The sequence below is a fragment of the Plectropomus leopardus genome, chromosome 20, assembly GCF_008729295.1.
Source record: "Plectropomus leopardus isolate mb chromosome 20, YSFRI_Pleo_2.0, whole genome shotgun sequence".
NCBI classification, from domain to species: domain Eukaryota; kingdom Metazoa; phylum Chordata; class Actinopteri; order Perciformes; family Serranidae; genus Plectropomus; species Plectropomus leopardus.
The window spans coordinates 11,041,507-11,056,234 of NC_056482.1; the positions used below are offsets into that span (position 1 = coordinate 11,041,507).

At 41.8% G+C, this 14,728-nt stretch overlaps 1 protein-coding gene across 1 annotated transcript in view; it reads left to right on the plus strand.

Annotated features, from left to right (window-relative positions):
• Nucleotides 1-14,728, plus strand: part of LOC121959672 (inactive tyrosine-protein kinase PRAG1) — a 56,934-nt gene that overhangs the window by 4,389 nt on the left and 37,817 nt on the right. Inside the window, exons 2-5 of the mRNA XM_042509118.1 lie at nucleotides 673-1,017; nucleotides 1,107-2,839; nucleotides 10,327-10,472; nucleotides 12,479-13,245. Coding sequence (XP_042365052.1) covers nucleotides 748-1,017; nucleotides 1,107-2,839; nucleotides 10,327-10,472; nucleotides 12,479-13,245 — 2,916 coding nt within the window. The 5' untranslated portion in view covers nucleotides 673-747. The remainder of the gene's footprint in view (nucleotides 1-672; nucleotides 1,018-1,106; nucleotides 2,840-10,326; nucleotides 10,473-12,478; nucleotides 13,246-14,728) is intronic.

Below are 14,728 nucleotides of genomic sequence, written 5' to 3' on the forward strand. Positions count from 1 at the left end.
CTTTCTTTGTAAAAAAAAAAAAAGAAAAAAGAGTCAAGCATCTTGAGTCAGTAAAATAAAAGAAAACAATGTTTAGTCTTTTGCAAGTTCTCAAGATACCAAATTTGCGATTCAATTTTGACTTGATGATTGAATAATTGATCTACAATCTCTTCAGAGCTGATCAATTAGAGGAAGAGCCGCTGTAAGTGACTGCAAACTTTTGGACGCAGCAGAATGAACGGTTAACTTGCAATGTGCCTGATGCTCTACTGCTCCATCTGAGCTCAGAGTACACTCTGCACTCAGAGAGTGTGATGCAATGAATAACAGAACAGTACATATATTCCAACAGTGCCTCTAATGAACAGTCCAGCTCCAGAAATTGAAAATCTATTTTTGGCAGCATATGTTTTTATCATAACGGATCACCACAAATAAATGAATGTGTGAGAAACCCTGCAGATCTGTGTAATAAGGATAAACAGGATTTTTAGATAGTTCTTATGTAATATGAGTAGCTTCACTTGCTCACAAAGTCATGTGGTATTCCCATTCTGATACAACATATGGGCAAAAAGTAATTGCATAGACATTCTGACTTCATATTTACAAAGAACCTTCTCTTTCTCTCTCCTCTACATATTGCCTTGTGATCAACATCTTGTGACGTTGCAACCTTCTTTGGTCCAGCCATGATGGTTCATCCAGTATCTACAACATCACTCAACAGCCACTTCTGACCAAACCTGATTTAGCAAACCAAAGATGTCAGCGTGCAGTGACTTTGCAGAACACGTGTGGAAACCCGGCTCTTGTAAGAACTGCTTCCACCCGTTCAGTGCGCACCCCAAGGCAGTCAGTGGCCTGGAAGTTAATGTGCCAGCTACTTGTTTGAAGAGCATCCCAGGAGGCGATGAAGACGCTGGAGTAACATCGCCTTCGCCCTACAGCAAGCCAACCATAGCTGTCAAACCTACTATGATGAGCCTTGACACCAGCGAGTCGATGACAGACATCAACATGAACATAGAGCAGGTAGTTCTCATAAAATGTTTATCCTTTATTGCTGTCTAGAATGATACAGTGTATCTGTACTTTAGTGTCTGCTTATATTTGTGTTTCAGGAGAACACAAAGAGCCCAGTTGAGCGGTTGGGCCTGAAGACTCTATTGGATCTGTCTTCTCTTTACATTGACAGTAATGGCTGCAACAAGGTCCACAGAGATGCGGTTCTGCAGAGTCCTGAAGCCAAAATGGACTACAACAACTGCTTCTCTCTGGCGTCCTTATCCCCCAACATCTTGCCAAAAGACTCCATGATCATCAGCAACATTTTCGTTTCCCAGGAGGAGGGTAAAGGTCCGCAGAGTATAAAGAAGAACGCAAATGGAGACACCTGCAGGCAGCAGAATACATCCACTACTAGAACCAAGAGCACTTATAATGGAATTGGTGGGAATACTAGAGCAAATTGTCAGGAATCCCATCAGGCATCTGTGGAGATACCTTTTTCTGTGGATATTGCCCCTTCCAGTCCAGCTCATAGCAATGGTATCAGCAGTGCTGCTACTGGTACAACCAAGACCTCCAGCACTTCAACCACTTCCCCAACCACAGCTAGTAACAGCCATAATCCCCCACCGCCCCTTCACTCTCCTCCCGTCCTGACCGAACAGACCAGCTTTTCGGACTCCTCTTGTTCTTATCGTAGCAGTATAGATTCACTTCCAGGGACAGATGGGTCAGGAGCAAGACAAGTTAGGTCAGGGAGCCCCCAAAGCCCACCAACTATGGGTAGCCCAAAGTCAGCTCCCAACTCTCCTAATGGACAGCCAGACTCAGAGCCCATTTATGCAGAAAGCACCAAGAAAAAGCGCAGGCCACAAGGGGATGGGGTGCAATCCAATCCCGTATCCCCAAACCAGACTAAGAACTCACCCAAGGGCTCTGAGCCCTCTGGAGAGGGTCATCGGGCCACCATCACTGTAATGGCAACTCACACAGAGGAGAACAACCGGACTTTCTACCTGAGCAGTCCAGATTCAGCCATCGGCACCCAATGCCACTTCAGCCCAACAGCACGTAAAGACCCCAGCAGCCCGGCCTTCCGCTGGCCCAGCCCGAGCCACAGCGCTCCCTCTTTGGTCACAGAAGCGAGTCTTACCCCAGCTCTGCATCCCAAGCCTCAGTCTAGCCCACCTATTCCCCCAAAAAGGACCAGCCGTTCCCCCAAACTGGGCACCTCTAGCCTCTCACCGTCCATCTCGTCCCCAGTCCCTCTTCCTGATCTCCCCAGACTGGGCACCTCAAGCCTCTCACCATCCATTTCGTCCCCTGTCCCTCTGCCGGAACTCCCCATGCTTTTCCTTGTCTCTGCCAGAGAGGGCCACTTCAAAGTCCATGCAGAGAGCCACAGCACATCGGTGTCCGAACGCTGGCACAAGCCCCACCACCACAGCTCTGGCTGGAACTGTCGCATCGAGGAAGAAGAGGAGGAGGAGGATAGAGAGCGGAAAGAGGAGGAGAAGAAGAAGTTGGCCGCCAACCCAGGGACAACCTCTCTGGTGCCAGGCCTGGTCAATGGTGCCGCTGTCTGGAAGGGGGCCAAGGACCGAAAGGCCCACAGCAGCCCCCCTCCAATGACAGAGCCAGGCACGGCCCCCCCGGCTGCCCCCAACAATGGTGCCTGTCAGGGGGAGACTGAGGGCACCGGTGCAGAGGAGGAGGGCAAGCAGAACGGGAGCATGCCGTCCAAGCAACTGTTGCATGGCGGCTCATCAGAGCTGCTGGCAGCGGGAAAGGGAGCTGCCAACAATGAGCCCAATCCGCCACCTCCCCCACCGAAGAAACTGCACAGGTAAGATTAACAAAGACCTTTTTGTTTGACATTTAAACGTCATTAACTCTCAAATAGCATAGAGCACCAGCACTGTATCTGTGCAGGTTTATATTTGGTAAAGCTTAGAAAAATATAAATATTTTCATCATTAAATAACCATTTTCAGTCAGTTATGTTATCAGTGAAATGTCTGCAAATGTCCAATAGGAAGGTGCTCAAGGTGCCAGGCCATGACATTGCTCACTCAGATTGACCAATAGACATGAAGGTATTCTCTTCACTATATGAAGCAACAAAAGTGGTTCTGAAGAAACGAGAAGCTGCAATCACCAGATGACAACTATTTTTTTTTATCTTAGGATAAAGGACTTACATGATAAATGGAACCCATCATACCACTATCATTCCCAGTCCGGATTATTTGTTTTAGCCGAATTACCAACTGTGTTTTATTCCATTTTATTTTTGAACTTTTAGTGCAGCTGAAAGCATTCAGCGGTGTAAAACTTACCGATTATAAATTTCCATCTAAATATTGTTTACTATGAGGCAGCTATGTATGAGAAAAAGCATAATAGAGGCTTAATTGCACACTAGTGTACTAAGCACTTGCTGCAAGATGGATGCCATGCATTTATCAAACATGAACTGCCCATTATAGCACGTACTCGCGTGCCTGTTCTTCAGTCGCTTACCTGTGACTTGCATTAAAACTAATGCAACTGTAATTCAGCCATGAAACCATGTTACATTTTAGTCTATAATTTAGCACTGACAACTTGCACTTAGTCTAAATGCATAAATGCTGTCTAATGGGACATTATAGCATTGGTGCTGCTGCTTATGGAGTCTAAGTTTATATCGCCTGTGACTGTGCACATGCATCTTGCTGCAGTCATCTGTGTGAATCTTACTGTGCCTTCTCCTTTCATAGCATCATTATTCAGCCTTGAATCAGCCTCCATTCTTGCGGTTTGTGATCATTCAAACTGTTCCGGCATTTTCCTCAATGCATGCCTTGTTCTATTCATGATAGTAATGTGACTTTTTCAATTCTAATTAACACACAGAGTGGGTCTGTTAAATAGTCCCCTGCTGTGTCACGTTGCTGTAAATTTGTTTTGGCTGTAGCACAGTAGAGCTGTAAAAAAAAAAAAAGGCCTTGTCCCATTGATATTGTCATGCAGGGACTAAGTTGTCATTAGCAGGCATTTAATGAATCTTTGGCCAAAAAAAGATCATATTTGCACTGTTTGCATGTGCTTGATAGTAACATAATTTAATTCCACCACTTACAGGATGTGCAGAAAGATATTTTTCACCTTCACTTGCACTTTTGTGACCTACTGTACTCAGGGCTCCTAGCTTACACAGCCGTTTATTAGCAGTAACATTTGCACACGTGCTCACACTGGAGTCTGCATGAGGCTAAGAATACACTCCACTGTCTGAGTCAGCTACACCAAAGCAGAAACAGAGGAAGGGCCTTGTGTTGCAGTTATTAGAGCATCAAAAATATACTTTGCTTTGTCTGGGATGGCAGCAGGATGAGGTGCAAACACACAACTGTGACTTCCTCAAGACAAACAGATGTTCGGCCATCTTGAGCTGCTGGAGTCAGCAAAAGCTGAGTAGGAGTGTTTTACTGTCCAAAACACAGACTGCTGATCACATTTCAAGGGCCCTTATGTTTGTGGTAATTCTAGTCCAGACCCACCTCTGCTGTTATGACATTGCCGACATTCTGGGCTGATAAAAATACACCTTGTAGAGGCACATGTGGGAATGGCTCGAGCCAGCCGGTGACAGTTATGGCTTTCTGAGTTTATTGGTGGATTTTGTGTATTTAATCAAATGTGACTGCAGGGAATCTAAATATTGCCTTCAAATCAATCAAAACTTCACGGAAAGATTTATTACTGACAGAAAACAGAATCTTGTGTGTGGCTTGAATGGAAACATTCACAACACAAAGACACATGCACATGTTGCCCATGAGGCAGCATTTTAATGTGCTGAATCATTTAAAAGTCACAGATGGTTCAAAAATCTGCCCCCCCAGAACCTTTGATCACAGCGGAAAACACCAAATTTTCCTTTTTTTTTATTCACATTAAAAGTCAACCTACATGTCATGTAGTGGGTCAGCCAGAGGCGTGTGTGCGTGTGCGTGTGACTATGTCATGCATGAGTGTGTGTGTTTAAGTACTCTTTAACGGGGGAGGTGTGTCCACCAGTCAGTGAAGGTTGCCAAAGGGAGGGGCCTTTGTGAACAGATTGTTGCTCCTGGCAACTTCCGAACTGTCCCATTCTGGAAGTCTGTTGCCACCAATAGAAGTAGAATTTATAGATCAGACGTGTGTATTCAAGTCTGCCGAGTTTGACTTGGGTTTGCCTTCTCTGCACGATCGTTCCAGGACTTGCTGCCCCTCCCGTCACAGAGCAGTCCTGATCCCATCTGTGCAGCAGAACAGATAGCATCTTGTTGCTGGTCAGTGGGTGAATGCTATATATGAGATATGAGTGCTTAAATTTTGCACATCTGATGGGCGCTGTTGCTTTGCCTGCTCACTTTAAATACACATATGACTCGTGTGGAGACAGGGTTGTGTTACTACACATGGCGAGGCTTTAGGGAGCCACCGGTCTGATCATAGGGCATTTTGTGCCCGCCAGCCTGACAAGGACCTCTGCCTCTCCAGCATGAGGTAGGCACCTGACAGCATCTTCTTTTCATGTGTGTCCTCAGTATGTATTGATGGTGCACCTATGCACAAGTTGTGATATTCTTGTTGAGCAGTAAAACAGTTGCAGAGTTTGGGAGCGTTTCAGTAAGAAACCACAGAGGCTAATTTCCATGCCTCTATCCGGAGCTCGGTTGTCGAAATTCAGGGGTAGCTTTTTTCTAATAGATGACATGTGGTCAACTATTTGCTCGTTCTTTACTTCCTCCCTCTTTCACAACCTGCCATTTCACTCTTGCTCTCATCTCCTCTAATACCTTTTCACCTAAATAATGTTCTTCTTTTTGAGCCCATCCGTTTAGTAAAATTAAAACACTGTCAACATTTAGAAGATGAGAAGTGAAATCATTAAGAACTAAATTTGTAACTTTATGAGATGTGGGGCAAATGAATGCAAGGGGCTTGTACTTACACAAGGGAAGGAGATATCTGACAGAGACGATAACAAGGCAAGGCTGGAGCAGTTTGCAAAAGATAACAAGGATTGGTGTCAAACATTAATGGATCTTTGTTTCAAAGACTTGGTTTATAAGGCCATATAGCCATGGTTATTATCCTACAATCATGGGTAAGAAACAATGCACGCCTTTCTGCTCTGCACTGTGTGTTGTGACATTAAGAGGTTGTACAATAATGCAAAAACGCATGCACAATGTAATGTGACCCAATACAACAGCAATGCAATAAAGACTACCTTTTGTGAGTTTATATAATACAGAGAGAACATCAAACAATATTTTACAATACACAAAAAAAGATTCACTTAGTTCCTTGCCGTCAACCAAAACTCAACATTGCAGAGTATTGCATTACATTGTACAGGTGTTCATGATACCACGTACACCTGAGTACAATGTGAGTCAGCCTGCTTTTCTTTTGAGCTCCACCTCATTTTTACATACCCTTAAATTATGTGTCAGCATTAATGCATCAGCTGTAATCTGGTTACAGTATTTAATTTCATCACTCTTAGTGCTGCTTATATAACCAGCTCAGATTCTGACTTTTACTAAAAGGCCATTGTCTCTCGGAGAGTGACTCTGTGTTTGTGTGTATGCAAACATGTAACATTCAGTACTCGGTACAGTGATCATTTTATATATTTAAAACAGAGAAGGCCCTATATAGAAGTCAGGAAGTGAAACCAGTTGTGTGAACTTGATCTGCAACAACAACAACACTGCTGCTGTTTAGTTCGGGTCTCATTTTACACTGTCACACCGCTATCTGTAGCTACTTAGCTGTAACCCCAGTCTGATCCCTTTTTAAAAACTCCCTCAGCTCCCCTCACACAGCTTTATTAGAACCACACACACGCACACACACACACACACACACACACACACACACACACAGGAAAGCATGTGTGTCAACAGATCCAGTGTGTTTCTTACTGTAGCATGATTGTTTACACTTTAAATCTGGGTTACTGTCGTTGCAGGGCTGATTTGCAGTACACAAATGTCATGTGACATGTTTACTGAAGAGATTCTGATTTCTTACATAGAGTTTGTTTTAACAAAGGAAGTGATTAAATCTATTCAGAGGAAATTAGCAGTTAAGATGTTTATTAATAGATGTTTAGACTAAAATGGAGCATTCCAAGTAGAGCGATAAAATCTTGATGAACGGTGCTTTTTGTATCATGACGACATGATTTAGGAAATCTGAGATCAGTTGAAATGGTTGTTTATTTTGACACAGTTTCTGTCAGGATGTAGATAACAGGTGATAGTGCTGAAATGATTGGTCAATCAACAGAATATTAATTGCAAATATTATGGTAATTGATTAATTGATTACCATAACATCAGTGATTTTTCATCATACAGATGAATTAATAAAAAAAATTAGCTGTTATTTGCATCCATAAATGCTTGCATATTATTACACGCAGTCTTTATCTAAGTCAAGGTCTTTCTGCATGCCCTTGCTCAGAAGGCTCGTTCATCCATGCACATCCTCCCGCAGGACATACGCAATGACATTCTTTCGCCAAGGAAAATCTCATGTTTTGGATACAAATCTGAGAGATCTGGAGTGCAACATGCACCAGCGCACACATGCACATACACACTTATAATTCCTGCTCCCATTACCATTTCTCTCTCTGCTTCAGCGTTTCCACTGCCTTTCATCACCGTTCTTTTGTCTGTAAAACGATAGTGGATCCTTAAGCTACCGGCCCACAGAGAATACCTAACCCTTTGTCTCCCCCTGTGCTCTTCTCCTTTTCTCCTCCTCATCTGTTTGTTCTGCTGATTTATGGTGGAATTGAAGTCAGGGGTCTGGCAGATAAATGGATGGAGGAGTCATTTTGTGATGGAAGAGAGATGAAGGGATGGGACCCTGCTTTCCTGAGCCATTAGTGGATATAATGAGACAAGTGAATGACTGTCACTCAGCCTAATTGGTCACCTTGATTAGGAAGTCTGCCCATGCACAGTTTTCATTGGTATTATAAGTGGCCATCATCATGGTAGTTGGGCGAGCTGAAAAAGAAGCATGCAAAGCTTCTTTCTAGCTGTTAAAAAGAAACAAAGCAAGGTTATGTCACTTTTGACGGTAGAAATAACACACTCTTTCTTTTAACAGATGTAAAGATGAATTTATAAGCCATAAAACAAACCCTTACGTAATTCAATAAACTCGGGGGTTTCCTGCCACAGCTTTTAGAAGGTTTTTTTGTGGTATTTTATGCATATATTTATAGTCTGTAATAGAGAGATGACAGGAGACGTGGGTAGCGAGATGGCAAATGACATGCAACTAAGATTACCAGCTGCCTGCAAACTGAGGATACCCATAGGCCATCAGGTTGCCCTACTGCCAAAATTAAACTTGCTCTGTGGACTTATAGGTAACAGTGACTAAAGTTAGGGCTCAGGTTAGCTTTTTGACTTGAAGAACAGTTTTTAAAGGGTCAAAACGGATGCAGCAGAGTTCAGAGGCATTCTTATTCCTTGTTAAAAACCTGGCGCCTACATTACCCACAATGCAACTGGACCACTGTCAATTTGGTCAGAGATCCAGATGTGTTTTGCAGTAATGGGTAATTTAGCTTCAAACCACTAACCTCATGGAGAATTGAGGAGTTGGCACAGAGGTCACCTCCAGTGTTTTCCACAAGTGCGTGCAATGTCCAGCTGGGTGAAAATAATAGCCAACTGTACTTTTTGCCATTCTGTTGGATAATTAAGGAACTGCTCTGAGTATTTTTACATAAAAACACTTCAAAGTAATGCTAGTGACTGAGAAGATTTCTCTCTCTCTATCACAGCAGTCAGTTAACTGTGTGGATAATTTTCTAAATAAGACAATCTGTCGTTAGTATTTCCAGTTGTCATAATCCAGGTGTCTCATGTTATTCTGAGCTGCAGTGATAAAATCGGCGTGTAAAATCAGCCACACTGTCAGATACTCTAAATAAACTACACAATAACAATCCTAAAATCATCATTCTGGGTTTAAATGTTCTAAACAATCTTTCCTTTTGTCAAAAGCTCTGTTTTAAAAACAGAGTGTAAATATATTAGCCTTGAACAATAAATCTATGGACAATGTATACTCTTAAATAATGATAAATGCGAGTAGATGTTAATACTTACTTGGAGCTCTCATTGCAAAATTGGCATGCCAAGTTGGCCTCCTTTCCCAGCCATGACCATGTCCACATTCATTTTTTCTTCATACTTTTTTTGTCACACATAAATACCACTATAGGGCTCGATTTGTTTGTTTACATTTTTCTCTTACTACTACAGTGGCTTAGATGGATGACGCATGCTGAGGACGTTTTGTTCTGGCCTGTTGACATTAATGGATGTACGTTGTAGCCTGTCATTCAGTAGGTGATGTCACTGCACAGTCTGCATACATCAAACTTGATGTCGTCCCCAAGTTTATTAAGATCCATGTCACAGAGTGTAGCGTGCACTAGACTTAAAAAAATCTCACAGTCTGCAGGAGGCTTTAAGGAAACCCTGCTGTTTAGCTGTCTTCTTTGTTACTCCACACCCACAGATTTTCTTCACTTTCAAACTTGTAGTCTTGAGATAATTCATCAGACATTGTGCAGCCCCCCTCTAGAGCCACAAGCTTCAAACAACTTTTTTATAATTAAATACACCAATACTACGTCCTGTAAACAGACTTTGATGTGTAAAAAGGGCGGAATTCCCCTTTATAGAAACTAATCTTGGGAAATGTGCTGAATCAAATATGCCAATATTCTTTGTCAAGTGTGGCCACAGTATCTGATTCTCAGCAAAAGTTATGTAGTTTCCTTTTATGGGCTAGATAAGACTAGTGACATTGTACCTGAGGCAGTTTATGTCTTCATTGTAATATGTAAAGATGTTTTAATAAGGCTTGTTTGTTGCAGTTATAAATTAACACAGAATCAAGAAGTGTGCCTCCATAACAAGGAAATGAAACTACTCCTGATGGTACTTGTTCGTCATTTATAATGAAACCGTGTGCTCTTTTACGTAGACTCATTAGTAATGCACATTGCAGATAAGAAAACATCAAGGGGAAGTGGAGTGCTTCCACATTTATAAACAGATGCACAGAAAGGAAATGTTCTATTGCAGCAGAAAACCTGCAGGCTAACTACCAGGGGACACTACACTCGGCTGGACTGATAATTGGCAAAGATGTCAGCAATGGAAAAAATCTAAACAAAATATGGTTTGAATATTTGTTTTTATCTTGTCCATTATATTAAGTTACCTTATCTCTTTTGTTTTTACATTACAGAGTGTGTGGTAAGATGAGTGGCAGCAACATGGAGCTGGATCGCTGCAGCCAACAAGGGTCAGTAGAGAGCCCTACTTCAACTCTACGAGGCCTGGGCAGCTCCAGCCTACCCACTGCCTCCACTGACAACCTGACTGCCGACACTGGTAAGCACCACTCACACTCTTATTTTATTTTGGTGCAGGTGCTTTTGCTCCAAAAGAAGTATGCAGAGAGTCCAAGCATCATAAATGGCTGATATAGTAGCTGATAAAGCAAAAGAATTATTGAGAAAGTGAGATGCTTCTACATATCGTTTGCGGACATGTGCTTTAATTGATTTTGTGTCTGTCTGTTGTTCTATGAAGAGGCACTCTGTCCCGAGAGAAGTGTGCAAAAACAGTGAAAAGAGGAAAGGGAGCGCTGCAAGGTTTTACAGTCTGTCAGCTTGTCTCTTCCTCTTTTGTCAAGTGCACATACACAGTTTGTTTTGAATGTTCATTTTCATGACCTGACTTTAAGATTTCTACAATCATCAACCCTGAGATGTGGCTCAAAATGAGTGGCATGGGTCTTTGCTTCAGAAATGATTGTCATCCTTTACTTATCCTTCGTGGTGCAGACGCTTGTAATTGCAGTAACTTCCTGGGCAACGTTGTTTGAAGAGCTAATTATGGACCCTGATAACGAGGGAAAAAGGGCTTGGCTACATCCTACAGAGTATTTTTTTTTCTCTCTTTACTCTGTGAAAGCAGTTATTGAAGACTGCACCACACAATTATCTCAGTATCTGTCTCCTCTTGTGTAAAGTCAAGTTCCAAACTTAAGTCTTTAATTGACAAATGGATCATAATTGGATGGAAGATGTTTTGAGTGTCAGCCTTAACCCTGGATTGTGGAAATTTCCAGCTCTTTTGAGGAAACGAGGTATGTGTTTGTATTAAGGCTGGGTAGTAGGCAGTGACAGAAGGGATGTCGTAAATAAATCAAGTTCACAGCTGTTAGGCAGGAATATGTAATTCTGTGAATACTGTGAGGTTACATGAGCAAAGGACATATTGTGTGAATCCAGGGAAAAGAAAAGCCTCTGGTGGTCTGTGTGTCTATTTTCCAAGTCGACATCTGTCTGTTATTTCTACTTAAGAAACAGTTTTTTCAAAAGAAAACATCAATATGACATCCGTCTCTTCAATAGAAAGCAGCAGTTGGTTACCTTAGCTTAGCATAGCATAGCATAAAAACAGGAAAAAAAGGAAAACAGCTAGCCTGGCTCTGTTTGAAGATAACAAAATCTGCCAACCAACATTTATAAAGATCACTTACACAGTAACCTCGTTTGATTAAGCCAGGGTTTCCCACACATTCATTTGTTTTTGGTGGCCCGTCACGAATAAAACATCTGTCACCATGTATTGATTTTATGTTTCTGGAGCTTGACCAGTCATTGGGAGTGCTGTCCGGTTATTGATTGCACCACACTCTCACAGTGCTGAGCGTACTCTGGGCACAGACAGAACAGCAGAACGTCAGGTGCAGTGAAAGTGAAACGTAACCTTGAATTTCTCTAGGTCTAAAAGTTTGCTTTCACTCGCTTCTGAAGCAGCTGCTCCTCTTATCCATCAGTCTGATCTGATAAGCTCATACTGGTGAAATAAAGCTACTCGAGTTATGAAATTATATTGTGCACCCGTGTCTCTCTTGTTGCAGATGTATGTCATCAGCAGGCTATGCCACGTTTTCTTTACTGCTTCTTGGTCTTAAAAATCTGCAATAAAAAAACTCAGAAACTGCAACCTGTTCAGAAAATTTTCAGATTTAGTTTCAGAGTCAGTTTGCAAACATGGTTGACACAACTTGAAGTTGTATTGTATTGTAAATGGGCAACAGCTTCAGATAAAAAATGCATAACTAAGGTGTTGGTGTGTAATGGCACTACCGCTCAGTGATTATATAACTAAACAAAATTTCCTGCATGTTTAACAATTCTTTTAACAATTTATATATTCTTCAAAATGTGATTGGTTTTGTTTGTGCTTGTCAAATGAGTGTTGTCCTTTTTTCTCCAATGTTAACACTTACCTTTCCTTATATCAACAGTACTTGTACTCGACTGATCTTGAACCAACGCTTACTTTATTTTAACCGCTGATTTAATTTCTGTTTCTCTTCTTAGGTTCTCGGGATGCAACACGAATGTCTTGTTCCTCTCCATTTTCCAGAAGTCCACTGGCCTCAGCTCCAGGGTCTCCTCACCCGCCTTCTCTTGACAGCTTAAGTAACCAACCACCTCCACTCCCAGAGAAAAAAATGGTTAACCGCACCGTGTCAGCGCCTGACAGCACGAATGGACGATCCTTTGTCCGAGCCTACCCACGCCTCCCGTTCACTGGCTCGGAGACCAACGTGTGTCGACCTGCTGATGTTAGCTCCCGGTGTAGTTTACCATCCAGCCCTGTTGACCCGCGCCCCATTTTCTCCTCCAATGAGTCTCTGGAGCGTTGCCATGCCCAGCTAAGCCGTCCCTCAAGGTCCCGTACACTGGATGAGCCACTGAAGACCCACGGGCGTCTGGGTGTCCACTGCCGAAGCAGCGTCACCTGCTCCTCTTCCCCCCAACTCAGCGTGCCCTTCTCAGCCTCAGAACCAGGCTGTGCACCAAATCTGGGCTCCAGCCTGCAGCTCCAGACCCTTCTAAGTAACATAGACAGTAGGGAGGGAGTGTACTCCAAACTGGGAGGCCTATATGCTGAGTCTTTACGGCGCTTGGCTCTAAAATGTGAGGATCACTTCACTCACTCCCAGCGGAACCCACTGAGGTTTGAGGAGAGCAACTGGTCTCTGTTCAGGCTTACCTCAAACAAGCCGAGCTGCAACTCAGGAGATGCTGTGTACTACTCTGCTGCCTGCGCCTCAGACCCTAGCAACGCCTACGCTGTAAAGGTAATCCCTAAATACTGGGCCTAATTTGACAACTATTTTTTATAGTGCAGTTGCTTAATATGTTTTTGGTATTACCATGTTCACTGATGTTTTGTGTCACTATTTTAGTTTAGTGGTCATAGGTCAAGTACACTGTAATCTCACAGGCTTTAACTCAAGAATTAATTGGATCATGGCAAAAAAAAACACACAAAGGTCTAATAGGATACAATGATAAAGTGCCTACAAAAGGTAAAAGGTCAACCTTACTATGACATGACTTTTTGGCACAGTATGGCTTTTTGGATTGTTGTATGACATGCTACCAACTTAAAAAATAATTATGACATACTATGCTTTGACTGTTTATGTAAAACAGTAAGATGGCTTTTTATGACGTACTATACTACAACTTTTTGATAACTTTATATAACATATTATACTGTGACTTTTTAGTTATACTATGACTTTTATGGCATTTTTATTACATTCTGTACTATGACTTTTTATGACTATAAAATGACATTGATATTGAGACTTTTTAATGACGTAATGTCTTATTATGCGTTTTTTGTGTGCTGTGTTACGAGTTTTTACTGATTGACTGAAAATTTGAGATTTTTCACCATCTGTGCAGTTTTAGGCCATTTTTTCGACATGCGATATTAGGACTTTTTTAATGTTTTTTTCCACATGCTATACTATGGCTGTCTCTACAAGCTATAAAATGAAGTTTTTAGCCTTTTTTTTGGACATGTCAAAATGTAAGGGTTTCCACCATACAATGCAATGGGGTTTTCAGGCATTCTTTCAACATGCTATATTATGACGTCTTTTGCCTTTTTTCAACATGCTATACCATGGCGTATCTCCTCAAGCTATAATATGCGTTTTTCAGCCATTTTTTGGACATGTCAAAATTTGAGATTTTTCGCTATACTATACAATGCAGTTTTCAGCCATTTTTTTGACATGCTATATTATGACGGTTTTGGCCTTTTTGTCGACATGCTATATTTTGACGTTTTTGGTTGTTTATTGGAATGCTATACTATGTATATGTGTGTGTTTCTATAAGCTATAATAAGCAGTTTTCAGTCATTTTTCGGCCAGGTCAAAATTTGAGATTTTTCACCATACAACATTATGCATTTTTTTGACATGCTATGTTATGACGTTTTTGACCTTTTATTGGCCAATTTTTCGACATGCTATACTATAACGTGTCTCTACAAGTAATACTAAGGTGGTTTCAGCCATTTATGTCAAAATTTGAGACATGTTGCAATACTGTACTATGCAGTTTTCAGACATTTTTTCAACATTATATATTATGACTTTTTTGGCCCTTTTTTTGATATGGTATACTATGACGCTTATCTACCAGCCATAATATGCGATTTTCAGCCATTTTTGGGCCATGTCAAAATTACAGATGTGTCATATTTGGCATGTCTCGAGGCAGTATATTATGCTGTTTTGAGGTGTTTTTAGCTGTTTTTTG